At 49.0% G+C, this 21,731-nt stretch overlaps 1 protein-coding gene across 3 annotated transcripts in view; it reads right to left on the minus strand.

The window, feature by feature from the left end:
• Nucleotides 1-18,315, minus strand: part of SLC2A5 (solute carrier family 2 member 5) — a 37,370-nt gene extending 19,055 nt beyond the window's left edge. The window contains exons 1-3 of one of the 3 annotated variants that reach the window (XM_012473699.2): nt 18,014-18,141; nt 3,114-3,212; nt 2,445-2,605 (exon numbers count right to left, since the gene is read on the minus strand). In XM_012473699.2, the coding sequence (XP_012329122.1) occupies nt 2,445-2,605; nt 3,114-3,212; nt 18,014-18,046 (293 nt within the window). In that variant the 5' untranslated portion in view covers nt 18,047-18,141. Of the gene's footprint in view, nt 1-2,444; nt 2,606-3,113; nt 3,213-18,013 lie in introns of all 3 variants that reach the window. The other 2 variants (XM_012473700.3, XM_012473701.2) reach the window with 2 other exon arrangements.
• Between the last annotated feature and the right edge of the window lie 3,416 nt (nt 18,316-21,731).

The following is a 21,731-nucleotide window of genomic DNA, read 5'->3' on the forward strand; positions in this document are numbered from 1 at the left end:
GAGGACTGCTTGAGCCCAGGAGTTTCAGACCAGCCAGGGCAACATAGTGAGACCCTGTCTCTACAAAAAAAAAAAATGAACGCAGTGTGGTGGTGCACACCTGTAGTTTCAGCTATTTAGGAGGCTGAGGCAGAAGGATCCCTTGAGCCCAGGAGTTCAAGGCTGCAGTGAGCTATGATCATGCCACTGCACTGCCCCCCTGGGTGACAGAGTGAGACCCTGTCTCACATATATATATTTATAGTTTTTGCTTTTTAAGTGTCCCTAGTTGAAAAGCAAAAACTATAAATTTGACCACTTGAAGACTTTAAAATTTTGCATTAAAAAGGTGCTATAGGTATGATTAAAAAATAAGGCAAGAGATTGAGAAGATATTTGCCCTAAATAACAGAAGTAGAGTATAGAGGTTACTTGCTCATACTCAGAAGTGAAATGTCCTGGGTTGGAGTCCTGGCCACCTCCCAGCTGTGTGATCTCGGGTAAGTTACAATGTCTCTCTGTGCACCATTTCCCCGTTTTTAAAGTGGGGATTGTAATAGTACTTCTAAATGCAGTCAGGATAGTGCCTGGCACATAGGAACTCATTAATAAATGTTAGTTGCTACTATTATTTAAATAACACCAGCTGCACGTGGTGATTCACCCTGTCATCTGAGCACTTTGGGAGGCTGAGGCGGGTGGATCACTTGAAGCCAGGAGTTTGAGACCAGCCTGGCCACTATGGTGAAACCCTGTCTCTACTAAAAATACAAAAATTAGCCAGGCATGGTGGTGGGTGCCTGTAATCCCAGCTACCTGGGAGGCTGAGGCAGGAGAATGGCTTGAACCTGGGAGGTGGAGGTTGCAGTGAGCCAAGATCATATCGCTGCACTCCAGCCTGGGTGGCAGAGCAAGACTCTGCCTCAATAAATAAATAAATAAATAAATAACACAAATACTTAAGAAAATGGCAAGCCAAATAGCATTTATCAGACTCCCAAGAAGACAGTTCAATTAGCAACCTTCAGCTCCATCTGTGGACCAAACGGCATGCCCTTCACTCAAGGAGAAGTGTCCTGCAGGTCTGATTCTGACTGGAGGGATGTTCTGCTCCATGGGGGCCCACAGGGAAAATTGTGGGTTCAACACTAACCTCTCAAGAAGATGCTAGATCCCAAAGTAGTGGCAGTGTTTTTGTTTGTTTTTTTTGTTTGTTTGCTTTTGTTTTTGTTTTGGAGTTTTGCTCTTGTTGCCCAGGCTGGAGTGCAATTGTGTGATCTCGGCTCACTGCAAACCTCCACCTCCCGGGTTCAAGTGATTCTTCTGCCTCTGCCTCCCAAGTAGCTGGGATTACAGGCATGTGCCACTACACCTGGCTAATTTTTTTTTTGTATTTTTAGTAGAGATGGGTTTCACCATGTGGGTCAGGCTGGTCTCGAACTCCTGACCTCAAGTGATCTCCCCGCCTCAGCCTCCCAAAGTGTTGGGATTACAGGTGTGAGCCACCATACCCAGCCATGTGTTTTTATTCTCAGATTCTTTTCTAGAAATACTGGAGGAGGAATTGGAGTCTGGGTTACAGTTCTGGCTCTGGGCTCACTAGATCTGTGACCTCACTCAGCCCCCGTGCCCTCCTCATCCCTGGAGTTGGATGAAGGGACCTCCATAATTCTGTTTCTAACTAGGTCCTCCATAATGTCCATGGAAGTTACATGGGAGAGTGTGATATCTTAAGGAAACTTTTTTGGAATAAAATATGGAATTTCTAATGTTTCTAGAAATAGGGGCAAAGATACAGTCCTGACCCCCATGTGTTCACGAGGCTGGTGTCACAAGAGAGATGTCCTAGACAACACTGTGGGGGCAAAAGGGCAGCGTAAGCCAAAGCAAGTCCCGGGTCTCTACAAGCGCATAAGGCTCCTTCTGGATCCGCCGAGAGCCTGCAGATCCCAGGCCACCCCTGCTTCTAACCCATGAGACCCTGCTTAGGTCTCCAAACACTGACAATGTCTGGTCTTCTTTTCTGACCCCATTACAAAATAAAAATGACCAGCCAGGCGCAGTGGCTCACCCCTGTCATCCCAGCACTTTGGGAGGCTAAGGCAGGTGGGTCACCTGAGGTCAGGAGTTTGAGACCAGCTTGACCAACATGGTGAAAACCCATCTCTACTAAAAATACAAAATTAGCTGGGTGTGGTGGTGTATACCTGTGATCCCAGGATCAAGAGGCTGAGGCAGGAGAATGGCTTGAACCCGGGAGGCAGAGGTTGCAGTGAGGTGAGATTGTGCCACTGCACTCTAGCCTGGCCAACTCGAATTAAAAAAAAAAAAAAAAAAAAGAAAAGAACAATGACCACAGTGGTTATTATCCTAGTCTCATGGTAAGGATTTCAGTGGTAGGCCTATGTTTTAGCTCTGATGGGGGTCTATGAGTTTCAGGGAATTAAAGATTCCCCTTCCCTTACCTGCCAAATTTATTCACCAAGGGCCCGACCAGGAGGGATCCGACAAAGCCTCCAAAGGGAAACATGGACACAGTTACAGACCACAGCAACGTCAAGGGGAAGTCTTCCATGAATTCACCAGTCCTCTCCTGGTAGGTCTCATTGTAAAATTGTTTCATGTACTAGGAGACAGAGCAAAACAGAACACCGAAATAATGTGATCCGGTTTTGCAGGAAGAACATCAGCTGTTAGGACACCCAACGAAATAGTGCACAGAGACCAACCTTATTCACCGGGGGGTGGGAGTGGGAGGCAGGACAAAGCTTCCTGAGCAGCGAGCAGGGCGGGCACCACAGGGAGGGCTGGGAAGCCTCTGACCAGCAAACCACCCTGGGTATTTCTCAGCCAAAAAGGAGACCCCTGGCCCCTCCGGATTCCCTCTAAACCACAAGGTCACAGAAGATCTGAGCCCTGTCCTGGAGCCCGGCCCACTGTGTGTCCAGCCAGACCTGGCCCATCCCAAGGGCCCCGTGTCTGAGTTCCCTCGGGTCTGTGCTGTGTCCCAGGGGTGTTTCCGTCTCCCTTTGCTTGAAGACCCACTGCATGAGCAGCCCCTCCCTGGCCAGAGTCACCCAAGCAACGACTGCTCCAAACACCCTCCCCACATCTTGCTCACCACAGTGACTTACTATTGCTGGGGAGTTGACAGCAGACACATTGTACCCATACTGGAAGGACGACCCAAAGGCAGCTATCAGGGTTGCCAGGGCAAGCACAAGCGTCAGCCTCTGCAGAGATCACGGCTTAGGTCAGGAAGCAGCTCCAGGGTTCCAGGGCCCTCCTGCTTTACTTCAGTTCATAGAAAGATGTAACAGAATCTGAAGATCCGTGGTCTTGAAACTACTTGAATACCTTGAAACCTACCCTCAACACACCTTGAGTTACAACAGACTTTCTCAACCACGGCACTTCTGACAATGGGGGTCCAATATTTCTTTGTTATGGGGGCTGTCCTGAGCACAGCAGGATGTTTACAGCATCCTCCACCCACCAGATTCCAGAGCAACCCTCTCCCTGGCTGTGACAACCCAAACGTCTTCAGACATTGCTAAGTGTCCCCTGGCGGGGAAGTGCTCCCATCTGAGAACCACTGGATCAGAAAGAAGTGAAACTGGCTGGGCACAGTGGCTCACACCTGTAATCTCAGTACTTTGGGAGGCCAAGGCAGGCGAATCATCTGAGGTCAGGAGTTTGAGACCAGCCTGACCAACATAGAGAAACCCATCTCTACTAAACACACAATATTAGCCGGGTGTGGTGGCACATGCCTGTAATCCCAGCTACTTGGGAGGCTGAGGCAGGAGAATTGCTTGAACCCGGGAGGAGGAAGTTGCGGTGAGCTGAGATCACGCCACTGCACTCCAGCCTGGGCAACAAGAGTGAAAGTCCCTCTCAAAAACAAAAACAAAATAAAAAATGGAAAAGAAAGAAGCTGAAACCTACTTCTCTAACGGCTTCTCTGCAGCTGCTACAGCTAATGTTTGAATTGCTCCTGTGATATTCCTGTCACATGGTGGCATTTGTCAACCGTAGCAAATTAGCTCTTGCACTATCTCAAACATAAACTACCAGAAAATCAAAGAGAAAAAGAAGGAAAATTTTAGTTATTTAACTAAATTCCTTTCAATCTTTAATGACAAGAGGAAATTCATTCGTAATGAAGAGCAGGAGACAGACATGGAAAGAGCTGTGCGCTGAAAATCTACAGACCTCATTTTTGAATCTACCCGTTGCCACTTTTCAGCTTAATTCCTATGATCTTCAGTTTCCTCATATCTAAAATGAGGACAATCACACTCCCTTGCAGTGTTTGCCAGGATTAATTATGACCAGGTCTAGCTGTAGAGGTGAATCTGCTGTCGGAGAGAGCTTGGGACGCTGCTCTCTGACTTGTCATCGAAGGACCTTCTTCCATCTCCTCTGATGGAGAGTCCCCTTTCACAGGTGATACAGGTTCATGCTCGGCCCTCCAGGGACAAGCTGAGCACTATCCCACTGGATCTAAATCTACAGAGAATCTTTTTTTTTTTTTTTCTTTTGAGACAGGGTTTCGCTTTCTTGCCCTGGCTGGAGTGCTGTGGTGCCGTTATAGCTCACTGAGACCTCAACCTCCTGGGCTCAAGTGCTCCTCCCACCTCAGCCTCCCAAGTAGCTGGGACTACAGGTGCGTACCATCATGCCTGGCTTTTTTTTTTTAATTTGTTTGTAGAGACAAGGTCTCATTATATTGTCCAAGCTGGTCTCAAACTCCTGGGCTCAAGCGATCCTCCTCCTCGGCCTCCCAAAATGCTGGGATTGTAGGTATGAGCCCCTGTGCTCAGCCTAAAGAGGATGTCTTCAGAGAGGTAAGTGAGGAGCCCGGACAGGGAGAGAGACAATGATCACTTCTGCCTTGTCGGTCCCCAAACAGGATGAAGTGAATCTCTGCAGAGCAGCACCTGCAGGGAGCCCTAGTGAAAAGCAAAAACACACCACACACACACAAAATACATACACATGTACTACACACACACATGCACACACTATACACTACACACATGCACATACACACACATGAACATACTACACACACAACCGCATGTACACATACTACACATCCCACACCCTCACACACACCCCGACACACACACATCCCACACATACACACCCACGTCCCACCCCCCACACACATACGCACACATACACACACCACACATACACACACACTACATCCCCACACTTCCCCCCACATGTACACACACCCCACAGACATACACACCCACACCTCACCCCCACACACATACACACACACTCCCCACATATACACACCCCACACCGCCACATGCCCCACTACACACACACACCCCATACACATACACACCCACACCCCACACCCCCACGCATATACACACACCACACACATATATCACACACACATGCCCCCCACATGTACACACACAACACACCCCACATGCCCCCCACTGCACACACATACACACCCCACACACACTATACACATACACACCCACGTCCCCACCCCCACATACATATACCACATACACACCACACACACATACACACACCCACACTAACCCTCATACAGACACACCCCCAACCCCTACATGCCCCCCACCCCCACACACATACCACACGCCCCACACACATACCCACCTACACACCACACACACAGAGCCCATCCCACACACACACATATGCACACATACACACACCCATCACACATACCACACACATACATCCACCCCACCACACACCCACACCGCACACCCACACACCACACACACCCCCACACCACACATACACACATACAGCCCACACACACCACACATACACACCCCACACACACATACCACATACCACCCACCCCCACCCGCCACATATGCACACACGATAACCTCGGCTCACCTCTCATCTGACTCACTGTGGGTATTCATTCACTCATCCATTCATCCATTCAATCATTCAACATACAATGTGAAGCAGCCATTGCTCTAAGTGCTGGGATACAGTGGCGAACAAACACAAACCCCTCCCCAATAGCTGTTCTACTGCTTTATTTTGTTACAGACAAAGAGAGAGGGGTGGGAGTGGGGAGGAGAAAGGGAAGAAAATGCTGATTAAAAAATTATCTTCTGGGGCCAGGTGCAGTGGCTCATGCCTGTAATCCCAGCACTCTGGGAGGCTGAGGCGGGCAGGTCAAGGGTTAGGAGTTCAAGACCAGCCTCACCAACATGGTGAAACCCATTTCTACACACATACACACACATGCCCACACTACACACACACTACACTATTTTAGTCTCTACTAAAAATACAAAAATTAGCCAGGTGTAGTAGCAAGTACCTATAATCCCAGGTACTCGGGAGGCTGAGGCAGGAGAATTGCTTGAAGCCGGGAGGCGGAGGATGCAGTGAGCCGAGATTTTGCCACTACACTCCAGTCTGGGCAACAGAGTGAGACCCTGTCTCAAAAAAAAAAAATTATCTTCTGGGCATGATGGCTCATGCCTGTAATCTCAGCACTTTGGGAGGCTGAGGTGTGTGCACTGCTTGAGCCTAGGAGTTCTCAGCCAGCCTGGGCAACACGGTGAGACCTCGTCTGTACTAAAAATTCAAAAATTAGCTGGATGTGATGCGCACCTGTAATCCCAACTACAAAGGAGGCTGAGGTGGAAGGATCACTTGAGCATGGGAGGTGGAGATTGCAGTGAGTTGAGATCGCGCCACTGCACTCCAGCCTGGGTGACAATGCAAGACCCTGTCTCAAAAAAAAACCTCTTCTGTCTGGGTGTGATGGCTTGTAATCCCAGCACTTTGAGAAGCTAAGGTAGGAGGATCGATTTAGCCCAGGAGTTTGAGACCAAACTGGGCAACATAGGGAGACCCTGTCTCTACTAAAAAAAAAAAATTAAAAATTAGCTGGGTGTGGTGGTGCATGCCTGTGGTCCCAACTACTCAGGAGGCTGAGGTGGGAGGATCACTTGAACCCAGGAATTCAAGGCTGCAGTGAGCTATGGTCACACCACTGCACTCCAGCCTGGGCAACAAAGCAAGACCCTATCTCAAAAAAAAAAAAAAAAAAAGTGTCTTTTCTAATTCTCTTCTCAGTAAGACAAAACTGCAACCAGCTTCATTCACACAGCCAAGCGCAGCTCTTGACCACTCCCTCAGTCTGATGATAAAGGCCTGGGGTTTGAAGTCCTTCAAGGTCCGGGGTGGGGTTCTGGCCAGCAGCACAGTCAACAAGCACGGCCCAGCTGGTGGAGCTGGCTTGTTCCCAGGGTTCATGCCCCAGAGTCGGGGGTTGTGCCAAGCACCATGGAGAGCCAGCTCCCTGACTGTTTTGATGGGATCCCAGCAAAAATGATCAGAGAGACCGTGGAGGAGACAGCAGAGCGACTGAATGATCAGGCCACAGAGTCTCTGAGCATAGAGCACTCAATTCACCCTCCATTCTTTGCCTTCCTCCCTGAATTCAAGCCAAAGGCACATTCTGTGGACCCCGTAGGAATCATGGCTCACTCTCCTGGGAGTAGCAAAGTAATTCTGGGTGGGTCCTCACTAACCCTGCTGGTCCAACTGCCTTCAATATGTATGGCCAGCCAACTGGGCTCCAGGAAGCACAGTACCCTCCAGTGAACAAGACAGCTGCCCCCCGCAGACTGTTGTCCAATGGTAAAGACACAGATGAAAAAACTACATGATAATGTAATAAACGGCAACTGTAGGAAGCACTATGAAGAAAATCACAGGAGTGATTAAAAAGAGAGGTCTGGGGAGCAACATTTCAGCTGAGGGGAGGAGGAGGAGGAAGAGGATGATCGAGAAAAAGGGAACAGAATATTCGAAGGCCTGAGGCAGGTGGAGCTCAGAACCTTTGAGCATCTGGAATTCGGTCAGTGTGGGGAAAGGAGGGCAAGCCGGGGTCAGGGTCACAGAACAGACTGGGCATTCACTCCGTACACACTCTGCCTGTTCTCTTCATGTGCTCTGTAGCCCTGGCATGGGGTGGAAGGATTTGAACTTTTAAAAAATTACTCCGGGCCAGGCACAGTAGCTCACGCCTATAATCCCAGCACTTTGAGAGGTTGAGGTTGGAGGATCACTTGAGGTCAGGAGTTTGAGACCAGCCTGTGCAACATGGTGAAACTCTGTCTCTACTAAAAATATGAAAATGAGCCAGGCATGGTGGCACGCACCTATAGCCTCAGCTACCAGGGAGGCTCAGGCAGGAGAATCACTTGAACCCAGGAGGTGGAGAGTGCAGTGAGTTGAGATCACGCCACTGCACTCCAGTCTGGGAAACAGAGCAAGACTCTATCTCAAAAAATAAATAAATAACAAATTAAAAAACTACTTCAGCTGCTACATGCAGAGCAGAAGGGAGACCAAGGAGGGGGTTACTGCAGAGGCCAGGAGACAGCAGACGGGCACCTGGGTAACAGGACGGGCCACGGTAGGGGTTAAAAGTGCCAGCTTTGAGGACTATTGAGGATGTGAATTAAAAGGACTTGATATCCCATCAGGAAAATGCAAATGAAAATCAGCATGAAATACCACTTCTCACCCACTAGGATGTGCACACTTTAGACAGGTAACAATAAGAGTTGACAAGGATGTGGAGAAAATTGGAATCCTCTTACATTGCTGGTAGAGCTGTAAGATGGTACAGGCACTTTGGAAATGTCTGGCAATTCCTCCCAAAGTTAATCACAGAATTACCATATGAGCCAGAAATTCCACTCCTAGGTATATACTCAGGAGAAATGAAAATATTTGTCCACAAAGAAAGTTGAACAAATCTTCCTGGCAGCACTATAACACCAAAGTAGAAACCTCAGTGGTCACTGACTGATGAATAGACAAATAAAATGTGGTCAATCCATAAATTGGAATATTACTTGGCCATAAAAAGAAATGAAGTGCTGGCCCATGAATGGTGGCTCACGTCTGTAATCTCAGCACTTTGGGAGGCTGAGGCAGGAGGATCGCTTGAACCTAGGAGTTCGAGACCAGCCTGGGCAACATGGTGGGATCCTGTCCCTATTAAATAAAAAATAAATTAACAAAAAAAGAAATGAAGTACTGATACATACTACAAAGTGGGCAAAACTTGAAGACATTAAGAAAGTGAGGCCAGTCACGAAGAGCATCTGTTGTCTGATTCTATTTAATGTGAAATGTCCAGAATAGGCAAATTTGCAGAGACAGAATGATCAATGGTTGTTCAGGGCTTGGGGAAGGAGATGGGAGAGTGGGAATACCTGCTAATGAGTACGGAACCTCTTTCAGGGATGACGAAAATGTTCTAGAATTGACCGTGGTGATGGCTGCACGACTCTGTAAACGTGCCTTGAATTGTATACTTTCTTTTTAAATTTTTCCAGCTTTATTGAGGTATAATTAACAAATAAAACTTATGTATATTTAAGGTGTACAAGGCGGTGTTCTGACATATTTATACAAGATGAAATGATTACCACAATCAAGCAAAGGAATATATCCATCACCTCATATAGTTACCTGTGTGTTTGTATGTGGTGGGGACATTTAAGATCTACTTTTGTGGCTGGGTGCTGTGGCTCACGCCTATAATCCCAGCACTTTGGAAGGCTGAGGCGGGTGGATCATGAGGTCAAGAGATAGAGACCATGCTGGGCAACATGGTGAAACCTTGTCTCTACTAAAAATACAAAAATTAGCTGGGTGTGCTGGCATGCGCCTGTAGTTCCAGCTACTGGGGAGGCTGAGGCAGGAGAATTGCTTGAACCCAGGAGGAGATTGCAGTGAGCCGAGATCGCGCCACTGTACTCCAGCCGACAGAGTGAGACTCCGTCTCAAAAAAAACCAAAATCTACTTTTTAAAGCAAATTTCAAGTATGCAATGCAGTATTACTAACTATAGTCATCAAGCCATAATTAGACCCCCAGAATAGATTCACCGTGCAGAACTGAGACGTTACACTCTTTCACCGGCATCGCCCCGTTACCACCTGCCCCCAGCAACCACCACTCTATTCTGCTTCTGTGAGTTTTCTTTCAGATTCCACATGTGAGGTCACTCGGTGCGTGTCTTCCCGTGCCTGACTTGTTTCACTTTGGTGATGAATTGTATACTTTTATATATTAACATGTACTGTGTGTGTGTGTAGAGACAGAGTCTCGCTTTGTTGCCTAGGCTGATCTCAATCCTCCTGCCTCAGCTTCCCAAAGTGCTGGGATTACAGGTGTGAGCTGCCACGTCCACCCTGTATGCTTTATTTACTTATTTTTGTTTTTGAGACGGGCTCTGGCGCCCAGGCTGGAGTGCAGTGGTGCAATCTCAACTCACTGAAGCCTCCACCTCCTGGGTTCAAGCTATTCTCCTGCCTCAGCCTCCCAGGTAGCTGGGATTACAGGTGTGTGCTACCGTATCTGGCTAATTTTTGTATTTTTAGTAGAGATGAGGTTTCACCATGCTGACCAAGCTGGTCTCAAACTCTTGACCTCAAGTGATCCACCCGCCTTGGCTTCCCAGAGTGCTGGGATTACAGGTGTAAACTACCACGCCAGGCTATTATTTAAATTTTTTATAGAGACAGGATCTCGCTATGTTGCCAAAACTAGTCTTGAACTCTTGGTCTCAAGCGATCCTCTCGCCTCAGCCTCCCAAAGTGCTGGGATTATAAGTGTGAGCCACAGTGTCAGCCTGGGCCTGTGTACTTTAGGGGGTGAAACTGTATGGTATTGAGTTATATTCTCGATAAAGATGCAGTACTATATTTTAAAAGGCACATAATAGAAAGAAGGCTTAAGTCCTCTTTCTTTCCTTCTTTGCTTTCCAGGAGGGGGAACAAAATGAATTTGGTACTGGGCTGGATTAGGGCATGAGGAAGAGGGAGGGGCTGAAGAGGATGTGTGGATCTCCGGCCAGCTTGTTAAAATGAGAAGCCCCAGTGACCCCTAGCAGTGACCAGGAGGGTCTCGCCTTAGAGGCTAAGGAGGTTGCCATGACTCTGAGCTGTGCTTCAGGGAGAAACCAGAAATCACATTCCTCATGCTGTCAGTAAACCAGCTTCCTGCCTTTCATAATACAGCAAACATTTTGAGACTTTAGTAATACAACCACCCTGAGAAAGAAAAGAAACTTTTTGAGGGATGTACACCCCTTTAAATGACCAGTCCAGCAAAGCACTGAAATATGGCAGCAGTCACATCTTCCTCCCGCGTGAGCTAAGTCATCTGCCTGCTATGTGGACTCTACACTGAGTGTTGCCACCACGTAGCGGTACATTAGCCTAACAATGCCATGTACCAGACACCAGAGCACACACTCTACATCAGCAATGGACAGCCCATCACTAAGCAATGTAATTTCTCTAAACCAGTGAGAATTCCTAACACACAATGTTTGTTATCACTCCTCTCCTAATTTGTCCTTGTTTCTTTAAAAACTTGAATCTCAGGCCTTTCGTGGTGGCTCATGCCTGTAATTCCAGCACTTTGGGAGGCCCAAGCGGGCAGATAACGAGGTCAAGAGATCGAGACCATCCTGGCTAACACGGTAAAACTCCGTCTCTACTAAAAATACAAAAAATTCACTGGGTATGGTGGCACGCACCTGTAGTCCCAGCTACTCGGGAGGCTGAGGTATCGAGAATCACTTGAATCCGGGAGGCGGAGGTTGTAGTGAGCAGAGATCGTGCCACTGCACTCCAGCCTGGGCAACAGAGCAAGACTCCATCTCAATTAAAAAAAAAAAAAAACACAAAGAAAAAAACAACCAAAACATTGAACCTCTTCTATGCTCTCCAAAGTATGTTCTAGTGTTTCCCAGGGCTACAGTCCTCAACCTTGGCCCCGATATACTCTATATTAATTTTGCTTCAGTTTCTTTTTTTAGGTCAACATTCCTCAAGGCTGACCTTCTGACTGGGTGTGATTCAAGGTCACTGGGAAGGAAGCCCAAACCATCTCCCTTAGAAATCTATCTTGAAGTTTCTACTGTCAGAGAGACACTATTTCAGTTCAAAACCTTTTCTTGTTAGGAGTCTCCAGTCAGAATGCAAATACCCCTGGAGTAGTTAGCTCTCATGAATGATCAATACTTGAAGCTATGTCGCTTTATCATACTGTTGAACTCAGTTTCACAAACAGGCAGTGGGAGGGGCAGGGATTGCTGTGGGGGTTTGGAGGACAGCTTCTGCAGTCCAGGAGCGTGGGATCGAAGCCTGGCTCTGCTGGGCTGTGTGGCCCTGGGCAACTTCCTGAACTTCTCAGTGTCTCAGTTCCTTCCCCTTTAGAATGGGGATAATCTGCCCGGTGTGGTGACCCATGCCAATAAACTCAGCACTTTGGGAGGCTGAGGCAGGAGGATGGCTTGAGCCCTGGAGTTTGAGACCAGCCTGGGCAACACGGTGAGACCTTGTCTCTACAAAAAAAAAAAAAAAAAAAAAAAATTAAAAACAAGGCAGGAGGCTGGACACAGTGGCTCCCGCCTGTAATCCCAGCATTTTGGGAGGCTGAGGCAGGCAGATCATGGGGTCAGGAAGACCAGCCTGACCAATATGGTGAAACCCCACCTCTACTAAAAATACAAAAATTAGCTAGGTGTGATGGCACGTGCCTGTAATCTCAGCTACTCAGGAGGCTGAGGCAGGAGAATTGCTTGAACCCAGGCAGTGGAGGTTGCAGTGAGTCGAGATCGCACCACTGCACTCCAACCTGGGTGACAGAGCGAGACGCAGCCTCGAAAAAATAAAAATTTAAATACAAGGCAGGAGTATCGTTTGAGCCAAGGAGGCTGCAATGAGCCGTGATTGTGCCACTACACTCCTGCCTGGGTGACAGAGCCAGACCTTGCCTCAAAAAAAAAAAAAAAAAAAAAATGAGGATAATGATACCACCACAGGAATAAATGAGTTCACAGGTGTAGAACAATTAGGACCATGCCTGGTCTGTAGTAGGTGTTACAAATGGGTTAATTGATTAATCCATTAATTACAAATGAATATCAGTGAGGACCCAGAGAGCACAGAGGGGTGTCATTTGCTCTAGGACACTCAACTAGTTGTTGGAGCCACTCCACAAAAATGTGTCTTTATTTTCCAAAGCACTTTGGCATCTTTTTATTGAGGTGGGGAACTGTATTCAACAATCTTTTTTGTTTGTTTGTTTTTTGAGACAGAGTCTCATTCTGTCACCCAGGCTGGAGTGCAGTGGTGCGATCTCCACTCACTGCAACCTTCTCCTCCCAGGCTCAGGCGGTCCTCCCGCATCAGCCTCCAGAGCAGCTGGGACTACAGGCATGCGTCACCATGCCCACCTAATTTTTGTATATTTTGTAGAGACCAAGTTTTGCCATGTTGCCTAGGCTAGTCCCAAAATTGTGGGCTCGAGCAATTCGCTTGCCTCGGCCTCCCAGAGTGATAGGATTATAGGCGACAGTCGCTGCACCTGGCCCTCAATCCTTATGTAGTTGTAAAATACCTTGTTGTATCTTTTTTTTTCTAATCCATTTTGTTTTTTTTTTTCTTTCAGGCCAAGAGTCTTTTTTTCCTGACAGAAAGTCGTTGGTGCACATCTGAGAGATGTCAGTCTTTTCCCTCTACATATGAGAAAAGCCGGGCTGAGTGCAGCGGCTCAGGCCTACAATCCAGGGACTTTGGGAGGCCGAGGCAGAAGGTACGCTTGAGCCCAGGAGCCTGAGACCAGCCTGGGCAGAATGAGGTCCCGTCTCTTCAGAATATTTAAAAATCAGCCAAGCTTGGTGGTACACGCCTGCAGTCCCAGCTACTCAGGAGGCTGAGGTGGGAGGATTGCTGGAGCCCAGTACTTCAGGGCTGCAGTGAGCTCTGATCCCACCATTGCACTCCAGCCTGGCCAACAGAGTGAGACCATGTCTCAAAATTAAAGAAAAAAGAGAGAAACAGAAGAGAAAAGGCCGGCAAGGCCACTGCCCCACAGCCACTGCGGGGCAGGGAGCTGGCTCCACACACTGCCAGACGCCCTTCTCCCCAGGCCGCGCAGCCTCTGTGGCCTTCACCTGCCCCCGTATTTCTCCTTGGCTGCTACATCCCCTCCTGGCTGCACTTAACAATTTCCTGGATTCTTACAGAACACTGGAATCGTTTCCTTTGGAGTGTTCCAGGAAGCCCAGCATGCCCTGGCTTTCGCCCCAAGCTGCCGGCTGCTCTCAGGAGGTTTCCCGAAAGCCCATCTCCACCTTCATCCCGCTGGCCCAGAGGAGGCTTCCCTCCCCGGAGGGCTGAGGCAGCAGGCAGCTGGGGTCAGCCCAGGCCTCCGGCATGTGGCCATCTGAATCATCGCCTTTCGCAATGTATTGCTCAGTTTCAGGGCTTGCCACATGGGGGTATTTCCAATCCTTTCTGCAGCTGCACACGGGGGACATGACAGACGTGCCTTTCTCTGGACAGCAGAGGACCTCCCTGACCCCCGAACACCTAAGTCCTCATCACCCCCGTTTCTTTTCTACAAATGGAGTTGATGGCTGGGTGCGGTGGCCCACGCCTGTAATCCCAGCCCTTTGGGAGGCCAAGGTGGGCAGATCACCTGAGGTCGGGAGTTCGAGACCAGCCTGACCAACATGGAGAAACCCTGTCTCTACTAAAAATACAAAATTAGCCAGGCGTGGTGGCGCATGCCTGAAATCCCAGCTCCTCGGCAGGCTGAGGCAGGAGAATCGCTTGAACCTGGGAGGCCGAAGTTGTGGTGAGCCGAGATCGCGCCATTGCACTCCAGCCTAGGCAACTTTGTCTCAAAATAAAATAAAATAAAACAAAATAAAATTAAAATGGAGGTGATAACACTTGATTTGTCTAACGTTTTCTTAGTTGTGAGAAAAACCAGATAACTCAGGTGAAGGGGCTGAGTAGACTCCAAAGCGGTGACTGTCAGTTGAGGGCTGGGAGTTGATTCTGTCCTCTCGGGGACATTGGTCATCACTCCTGGGGGATGGTGCTGCTGCATCTAGAGGTAGAGCCAGGGATGCTACTAAACGTCCTGTAACACACAGGACAGTTCCTACCACAAAGCGTTAGCCAGCACCAAATGGCAACCATGCGGAGGTGGTAGAAACCAGCTCTAAAGAATTTAAAAATAGTAACATTTACCATGGCTGTGCGCAGTGGCTCACACCTGTAACCCCAGCACTTTGGGGGCCAAGGTGGGTGGGTCACTTGAGGTCAGGAGTTCTAGACCAGCCTGGCCAACATGGTGAAACCCTGACTCTACTAAAAATACAAAAATTAGCCAGGTGTGGTGGTGCATGTCTGTAATCTCAGCTACTCAGGAGGCTGAGGTGGGAGGACTGCTTGAGCCCAGGAGGCAGAGGTTGCAGTGAGCCGAGATTGCACCACTGTACTCTAGCCTGGGTGACAGAGCGAGACTCTGTGCCAAAAAAAAGAAAAGAAAAGAAAAGAAAAATACTAACATTTACGGGGGACTCACTCTGTGCCAGGTCCTTTACATGCATTGTCTCATTTAATTGCTTCAGCACCCTGTGAGGCAGTATGGTTATTACTCCCATTTTACAGATGAGAAAACTGAGGCACAGAAGAGTTAAAGAACTTGCCACAGCTAGAATAGGATGGAGCAGGAATGAATCCTGGGGGCTTCTACTGAGGAAGGAGACCCAGGCATCTGGGATCACCTCCCCCTTGACCTCCACATGGCATTTCAATAGAAGAAAAGGCTAACCGACTGGCGCCTCTTAAATCACCTTCCTATAAGATAGCAGGTGTGGTATGGGGGAATCTCTCCGGAAGACATGGTTTTTACTTAAACAAGATCAAACCCCCACCCCAGTCCTCCATCCGGAGACCCAAGACCCTTTCACATGTGATTTCTAAAGCTGTAAACCCAAGACCCTTTCACATGTAATTCCTAAAACTGTAAACCCAAGACCCTTTCACATGTAATTCCTAAAGCTGTAAACCCAAGACCCTTTCACATGTAATTCCTAAAACTGTAAACCCAAGACCCTTTCACATGTAATTCCTAAAGCTGTAAACCCAAGACCCTTTCACATGTGATTCCTAAAACTGTAAACCCAAGACCCTTTCACATGTGATTCCTAAAGCTGTAAACCCAAGACCCTTTCACATGTGATTCCTAAAGCTGTAAACCCAAGACCCTTTCACTTGTAATTCCTAAAGCTGTAAACCCAAGACCCTTTCACATGTGATTCCTAAAACTGTAAACCCAAGAACCTTTCATATGTAATTCCTAAAGCTGTAAACCCAAGTCCTTTCCATATGTGATTTCTAAAGCTGTAAACCCAAGACCCTTTCATATGTGATTCCTAAAACTGTAAACCCAAGACCATTTCACTTGTAATTTCTAAGGCTGTAAACCTAAGATTCTTTCATGTGTAATATCTAGAGTGTAAGCCTGTATAAAGGCAGAGCTTCTCTTTGTTAGGGGAGCTTGGCCGTTTAGACAAAACATCAAGCCTCGCTCCCAGGCCGTGATAATAACCACCTCTTCCTTCCCGGGTTCAGTGTTCGAGAAGTCTGTTTCTTGCGGCCGCTCTTGCTTCACTACTTCCCAGACCCACTTTTTTTTTTTTTTTTGAGATGGAGTTTTGATCTTGTTGCTCAGGCTGGAGTGCAATGGTACGATCTTGGCTCAGTGCAACCTCCACCTCCCAGGTTCAAGCAATTCTCCTGCCTTAGCCTCCCGAGTAGCTGGGATTACAGGCATGCACCACCACGCCTGGCTAATTTTTGTATTATTAGTAGAGATGGGGGTTTCACCATGTTGGCCAGGCTGGCCTTGAACTCCTAGCCTCAGGTGAACCACCCACCTTGGCCTCCCAAAGTGCTAGGATTACATGTGCCTGCCACCATGCCTGGCTAATTTTTGTATTTTTAGCAGAGAACGAGGATTCATCATGTTGGTCAGGCCGGTCTCAAACTCCTGATCTCAGGTCATCCATCCGCCTCAGCCTCCCAAGACCCACTCTTAATCTATGTTCTATAGGCCAGGTGCTACAGGCTCACGCCTATAATCCCAGCACTTTGGGAGGCCAAGGTGGGCAGATCATGAGGTCAGGAGTTCGAGACCAGCCTGAACAACATGGTGAACTCTCGTTCTCTACTAAAAATACAAAAATTAGCTGAGCTTGTCGGCACGCGCCTGTAATCCCAGCTACTCAGGAGGCTGAGGCAGGAAAACTACTTGAACCCAGGAGGTGGAGGTTGAAGCGAACTGAGATCGCACCACTACACTCTAGCCTGAGCGATAGAGCCAGACTCCGTCTCAAAAACAAACAAACAAAATCTGTGTGGTACAGAGCATGTTTCCAGTTTGCCTATGGCGAGGGTCTCACATCCATGCCTGAACAAATGCTATTTTGCAAAATTGTGCACCACTCCTCCTCCACTCCAACTATAAACATGTTATCGAGATGAATAAATACAAGTTCTTTTAAACTGTTAATCAGTCAATATTTCTTTTCTGACGTTATGCATTTTCCTCAGTCAAGGGAATCTAGAAAATAAACCGCAATTATGTTGTGGGAGTTCACGAAAACAGGGGAGCCTCAGTATCTAAAAGGCAGGAAATCTACATGACAGATCTGAACTAAATTCAAATCTAGCAACACCTTTTCTGAGTTTATCTTGTTTTCATGCAGCTCAGCAATGCTACTCGCCGAAAAGGTTAATTAAATGCCCTGAAGCCAAAAGCAGAGCGAAACATCTCGCCAAACATATAAGGATTTTGCAGCTAACATGTCTGGTACAAGTGGGGACAAATTAATCCTTTGGGTCTCTTCCATGCAGTTAGAGATCCCACTTTTAAAGGCTGTTCCAGTAGAATGATTTCCGCAGAACATTTGTCTCTAAACCTCTCTCCTCCCTGTAAAAGACCACCTGTTGGGCAAGACGTTCCCCCTATCCCCACCACAATCCCTCGCAACAGAGAGTTCCCTCTGCAATACCAGAAGCCCCCCAGCCACTCTCCAGGAAGGCTGAGCAGGCCCTGGCAACCAAGCCTGCTCTTGGCTCCTTTCCCTGAACCACACACTCACCCCTTCCTTCGTGCTCTGATCCTGTTGCTCCATGCTTGCTCTGGAAGGGCAGAGGGCTGCTCACCTCCTTTAGCCAAAGTAATGCGCGCACTGAATGGAGAGAGAAGACATTCTGGGTGCACTTTGGCCATGCCAAATAACAGCCAATAGCATTTTTATAGCCAGACTAAGTCAAAATAACCCTTTCAGGAACCTGGTCTTCCTTTCACTTCTGCTTTTAAATGAAATGTCTGGGGTTTGGGTAAGCAAGTGGGTGCCTCTGGGGACTGCAGGCCTGGCATTGTCCTGATGGGACAGTCTGTGGTATTTCCCCATTGCTAAAGTCTCTACCAGTCAGGCTCGTGGTGAGTGGCTGGAAGGGTTATTTTTGTCAGGAACACGTGGAAAACAACAGCTGTCATTCACCCTACATGACACCAGGTAATACGGGAGCAACAGATTGGGCCACTGGAGACCTCATAGACGCTGTCCCTGCCTGGAAAGCTGCAGTCTAGTCTCTCTGGTGCAGAGTCAGTTTTGCACAAGTCACCATGTAACACTGTTTGGGGAGAGTTTCCTACTTTCCGGGTTTTGTTTTTTTGAGATGGAGTTTCACTCTTGTCCCAGGCTGGAGTGCAGTGGCATGATCTCCGCTCACACAACCTCTGCCTCCCGAGTTCAAGCGATTCTCCTGCTTCCACCTCCTGAGTAGGTGGGGTTACAGGCGTGCTCCTCCACACCCAGCTAATTTTTCTATTTTTAGTAGAGACGGGGTTTTGCCATGTTGGCCAGGTTGGTCTCGAACTCCTGACCTCAAGTGATCCGCCCACCTCAGCCTCCCAAAGTGCTGGGATTACAGGTGTGAGCCATCCTGCCCAGCCTCTTATTTTCCATTTTAAGAAGTTCAGAGTGACCTAGAGATGTTACTTTCTATGTATTGATCACTACTGGGAAGGTGGCAAGTATCTCGAATCCCTTTCCAGGCAGGGCAGGAAAAGTGAGTCACAGCTGCTGCTCTGGGTCTGGCCATCTCAAGGCCAGGCCGCTGTCAGAACCCTGTGCTTGGCAATCATTCAGATGACACAGGGCACGCCAGGGTAAGTGGCCAAAATCCAAAGTCTCGCAAGTCCTGCAGGTTTTCATCTTTACAGGACATACTCCCTGTTTTATTTGCTGTGGCGCAAATCCAGTTACTTTAGTGATTCATTTGGAATCTCATGCATCTTTAAACAAGCAGAGACTGGGAGCCCGTGTTGGGTACTGTTTCTGGCATTAGCAGCAAACCCCCAGAGTCGCTCAGGGTGGGAGACTGCGAGAAGCCTAGTCTGTGTGTCTGTGTTTCGGGGTGGCCGGCGGGGAGGGGAATCCCTATTCACAATGGACAGCATTCCCTTTCACCAGCATCACTGCCTTTTTCTTCCACATACCACTGTCCTAGCATACTGACTTGCGACTATGGCATAGCAAGACCAGAGGTTTCCAATTATTTCAAAGATCTTGAAAAATTTCCAAAGAAAGTGCACTTTAATTGAATTGCAGGGGTAGAGGTAGGGGTAGGAAATCGATGGGGGAGTGAGGAGGCAGATAGATACAGGTGAGCAATCCAACAACAAAAAAAGCATCTGGCCGGCCACGGTGGCTCAAGCCTATAATCCCAGCACTTTGGGAGGCCGAGGCGGGTGGATCACCTGAGGTCAGGAGTTCGAGACCAGCCTGGCCAACATGGTGAAACCCCGTCTCTACTAAAAATTAGCCGGGCGTGGTGGCAGATGCCTGTAATCCCAGCTACTCGGGAGGCTGAGGCAGAAGAACCGCTTGAACCCGGGAGGCGGAGGTTGCAGTGAGCCGAGATCACGCCACTGCACTCCAGCCTGGGCAACAGAGCGAGACTCCATCTCCGCCCCCACCCCACCCCCCCAAAAAAAATCGTCCAAAGTTTGCAGTCATCAGTCACGTCAAGTGCATGACACTCGCTTCCAGGCCCAGATCTTCCACTTCTCCCTGCCTTTGGGCCAGCGGGTAATTTAAAAAGGAGGTCGCTTTTGAGGACACGGACATTCCCAGCCCCCGCCTTGACGGCCTGGCCTGGGGAAGCGGGGACAGTGGGCCAGGCTCTCGGGCCCAGAGGGGATCATCCCTGGAGGTGCGGGCTGCAGTACCTGGTTCCTGCCAGTCACAGGGCGTCGCAGGCACAGTTATGGCGTCACCAACGCTCTACCCAGACTTCCGCCCTGGAGGGAGCAGAGCGCTGGAGGAGCGCGCGGTGGGAGGCCACCATGACGCCGGCTGCGGGCCGCTGGGTCAGTGCCTCTCCCAGTGGCCCTGCTGGCTCCAGGTGGGTCCTGTCCCTGCTCAGGACCCCTCGGCCTCAGTCGGGGTCCCCTTCAGCCTCTGCCTCAGCCCGGATCCCCCTCAGCCTCAGCCTGGGTTCCCTGAGCCTCAGCCCGGATCCCCCTCAGCCTCAGCCCGAGTTCCCCTGAGCCTCAGCCCGGATCCCCCTTAGCCTCAGCCCGGGTTCCCCTCAGCCTCAGCCTGGATCCCCCTCAGCCTCAGCCTGGATCCCCCTCAGCCTCAGCCTGGGTTCCCTGAGCCTCAGCCCGGATCCCCCTCACCCCCGATCCTCCTCTGCCGCAGCCTGAGTCCCCCTCAGCCTCAGCCTCAGCCAGGGTCCCCTTCATCCTTTGCCAGAGTCCCCCTCAGCCTCTCCCGGGTCCTCCTTCTGGCTAGGGACCCCCCAACCTTCCTGGTGGGCGGACCGACCTCCAGGCCCCGCTTCGGGCTGCCATTAGGCCGAGGCCTGCAGGCTCCGAGAGCAGGGCGGGGTGGGAGACTTGAGAAGCTCGGCTGTGTGGCTCACAGATGGTGGTGGGGGCGGGGGTGGTCCTGGCAGACCTGAGGCAAGAGGATCCCTTGAGCCCAGGAATTCGATCATGCCACTGCACTCCAGCCTAGGTGACAGAGCAAGACCCTGTCCCTAGAAATAAATAAAAATTAAATTAAAAATGAAAGTTCCCTCCGGCTGCCCAGAGGTGAACTGATGAGGGTACAAGAGACCGCTGGATTTGGAGTGGGGAGAAGGAGCAGAGGAAGGTGTTTGTCATAGCCCAGGTGAAAGAACAATGTGACTTGGACCAGCATAGGACTGTGGAAGGCAGAAGTAGATACACTTGAGGTATGTGAGGGATGAAAAATTGACAATCACTTGGTGATCGGATGGGGGAGAGGAAATAGGAGTGTTTCTGCTACTGTTATAATAAAACAGAAATAGACCAGGTGCGGTAGTTCACGCCTGTAAACCCAGCACTTTGGGAGGCCAGGGCAGGTGCATCACTTGAGATTAGGAGTTCAAGACCAGGCTGGCCAACATAATGAAACCTCATTTCTACTAATAATACAAAAAAAAAAAAGAAAAAAAAAATAGCCGGGCATGGTGGTGTGTGCCTGTAATTCCAGCTACTTGGGAGGCTGAGGCAGGAAAATCACTTGAATCTGGGAGGCGGAGGTTGCAGTGAGTGAGATTGCACCACTATACTCCAGCCTGGGTGACAGAACAAGACTCTGTCTCCAAAAACAAAAAAAAAAGTAAAACAGAAATGAAAGTTACCCTTCTGAATCAGAATGAAAAGGAAATGTTTTATATAAGAAAAATTTAACCAGGGCAAAATCCTGGGTTAGCACCACACCACAAAGTATGCTGGCACATCTCCAGGCCGTTATGTGACCAGACAATGATACCAGG

Source organism: Aotus nancymaae, unplaced genomic scaffold (assembly GCF_030222135.1).
Source record: "Aotus nancymaae isolate 86718 unplaced genomic scaffold, 86718_ANA_hifiasm-v0.15.2.pri h1tg000053l, whole genome shotgun sequence".
Lineage (NCBI taxonomy): Eukaryota > Metazoa > Chordata > Mammalia > Primates > Aotidae > Aotus > Aotus nancymaae.